Here is a 3,031-nt window from a genome sequence, read left to right as displayed (position 1 = left end):
ACATACATACATACATACATACATACATACATACATACATACATACAACTTCTTCTGGACTGATGGGTAATACTCCCATGAACCTCAATATTACAAGGTATCTTCAAGATTTTAAGTCAATTATAAAGCAACACTAGAACAATATTCCCAATTACCTGATCCTACTAGCTTGAAGAAACTATTAATTGTTAAACTGAAAACTATACATGCAAATTGCTTAGTATAGTGTCTGCCTTATACATGGAGAATCCCAAATAAATGTTAGCACCTCTTAACATTAATCTGTAATGTCAATTAAATCGTAACCACCAAAGTGTATTAAACAGGAACACATGAGCTACTTTATAATTTATATGCATTTGACAAGCAGAAACAAGGTCAGGTGAGAAGAGAATATAAACGTGTGTGTCACAAGGAAGGCACTAAATTTGCGATTAACATATCCTTGATAAAAATCACTGATGATTTTGCTTTTTTCTTGTGGTAAAATCTGTGTACTAAGCATTGTCTTCCTAAGAAATATTCTTTAAAAGTGTTAGTGTGAAACAAATACATATCCCACTGTTTTTCTTATGGCAACTATTTGTACTGGCATAAGACCTGATCTTAGTCGTTCTATGTGCCTTAGGGATAAAATTCAGTGTTACATATTATAAGATATATAGCTACATGAACAATACGCAGTAATATTAAATTTAATAAAATACATGATTCTGAACTTTTAGTAACCATCAGTTACACCAATCTTTAAACACTGCTTCCAGGCAGATCTCTATGAGTTCAAGGCTAGCCTGGTCTACAAAGTGAGTCCAGGACAGCCAAGGCTGCACAGAGAAATCCTGTCTCAAAACGAACAAACATACAAACAAACAAATCAAAATGCCAAGGAAGAACAATGCTTTCACATCAACTGTTCCTGATATTTATTCTTTGATCTCAAGATAGGTCACAGTAACCACACCGTGTGTTCTTCTCCCCAGCCTGTAAGTCTGGCTGCTAATCAGATGTGCTGCATTTTATAGGTTTTCTTTCAACATGTAGACCTTATAGGTCTATTCCTATGGCCATGGCCAGACTCCTGAGCAGTAATCATAACTGGAAAGGAGTACAAGTGAACTACCATCTCCAACAACAAAGGGTTTCCTTACTAACTACTACTGTCTACAGAAACAAAACAAATTCTACTGTTGCTTATCCAAACAATACAAGGGGGAGAGGCAATGATACTGATTCAGTAAGACAGATACTCACCCTTTTTTCCATCTCCAGTAGTGACCTATCAGCAAATCTTTCTTGTCTCTGTAATAAAATTAAAAAAAAAAAAAAGATGTAAATGCAATAAAGATGAGGGCTACAATGTAACCCTCTACTGGTGGATGTTATAAAAAACAATTTACAGGTGGCACGATACATAATCAGGTGGTATAATGGGAAAATTTAAGTAAAATAACAAGAATAAAAACAAGGCATGTGTTGAAATGATAAATAAAAGTGATTTTTAAGAATGGAAAGGCCTTTATGGCTGTCACTTGCTACAGTTTTACTTTTTCATAGGAGTTTTAGTTTGAGGGTAAAAGTGAGCAACGACAACTGCATGAAAAATACCCTAGCCTTCCCTCAGATGCTCACTTTCTCTCAGCAGGAATGGTTAACCTGACTGATCAGATTCTACCACCCTAAATAAAGTCACCTTACTAACAGGTTGAATGGCTTTGTAGGAAGCAGCCAAACAGTGCCACAGTAGGATACTCAGAGACTTGTTTCTCTGGCTACAGAATCCGAATCTGTACGTACTCATGGTTGTAGAAGAATACCTTTCTTTTCTTTCAGACCCAGACCTCCCTATCCCCAAGCCCCACTCCAAAGCATTCTTCTATAACCTAGATCTATAAGCTATAAGCCAGTGACCTGAACATAAGACCATGTCCAGCCACTAACATTATCAGGCAAATCCATTCTGGAAAATAACTATTACCAACTTTCTTCTCCTATAAAGTTTGAGAAAGAAATAGGATTAATCAGAACTAACACAACAAGAAATATCAGGTGACAAAAGGGCACAGAGAAAAGGAGGGACACAGAAAAGTGAGTTCAGCAGTGGACACACAGCTTAGCTGATTCACTGTGTATCAAGCATGACACCAGACGAACAGTAAGTGTTAACTTTACTGAGAAAACATGACCAAATCCCTCGAGCTACAACAATGTTCAGTATACTTGTTATATGTTCAGAGGCCTGGTAAGTTATTTAAGCAGCCTGAAAGACATTCCAAGTTATTTTGACACCGTACTGTGAAGTGTGCTCCTGCACTACCTTCCTTTTTCTGTTTACCTTCACAAGAACCCCCCTCAAAAGATTGCATCTTTTTAATATTACATGGTTCACCTGATTCTGGAATTTAGCACAGCATCTGTTGTGCATAGACAAGTGCTTTTATAAAGCACCAGTAGTTCGAAATGAGAGGGGAAAAGACCTGGTAACAAGAGTTCAACACAGAAAATAAACTTTTTAAGAAATAAAAGGCAGGCACAAAAACTGTTCAAAAAAGAAGCATGCAGTAGAATTCATAGATGAACAGACAATTTCAGATGAGTTCTTTCACGTTGGATTCACAGCTGTTAAACAAGATTGTTTTCTTAAGAATCAGATCAATCCTCAGAGCATGTAATATATAGATTTCTGTAAAAATCTTGGAGATTTAAACTGCGTAGCCCCTAACTATTCTTTGATTAACTATTTTTTTGTTTTCTTGTTTGTTTGTTTAAAATGACAAGGAAAAGGAGGAGGAGATGTACTTATTACTATTGCTCAGATATAGTGTTCCATGGGAAAAGACCCTGAGAAACAATTCCAAGTTCCCAGATAAAATAATGTGAGCTTTGTCATCTCTAAGAGAGGAAGAAGTTATATAAGAGTAAACATTATCATTATCCAGCACAATAACATGAAAATGCTTTCTGACAAGTTTGTGTGAGTGAGAATGAGATAGATAGATAGATAGATAGATAGATAGATAGATAGATAGATAGA

At 36.0% G+C, this 3,031-nt stretch overlaps 1 protein-coding gene across 1 annotated transcript in view; it reads right to left on the bottom strand.

Moving 5' to 3' along the window:
* Ppp1r12a (protein phosphatase 1 regulatory subunit 12A) overlaps positions 1 to 3,031 on the bottom strand; it is a 73,268-nt gene that overhangs the window by 6,584 nt on the left and 63,653 nt on the right. The window contains exon 17 of the mRNA XM_055626193.1: positions 1,252 to 1,299. Within this exon, the coding sequence (XP_055482168.1) occupies positions 1,252 to 1,299 (48 nt within the window). The remainder of the gene's footprint in view (positions 1 to 1,251; positions 1,300 to 3,031) is intronic.

This window comes from Psammomys obesus, unplaced genomic scaffold, assembly GCF_907164565.1.
Source record: "Psammomys obesus unplaced genomic scaffold, mPsaObe1.curated_primary_1811, whole genome shotgun sequence".
Lineage (NCBI taxonomy): Eukaryota > Metazoa > Chordata > Mammalia > Rodentia > Muridae > Psammomys > Psammomys obesus.
The sequence above is the reverse complement of the archived record's forward strand: the minus strand, read 5'-3'. Positions and strand labels throughout refer to the sequence as shown.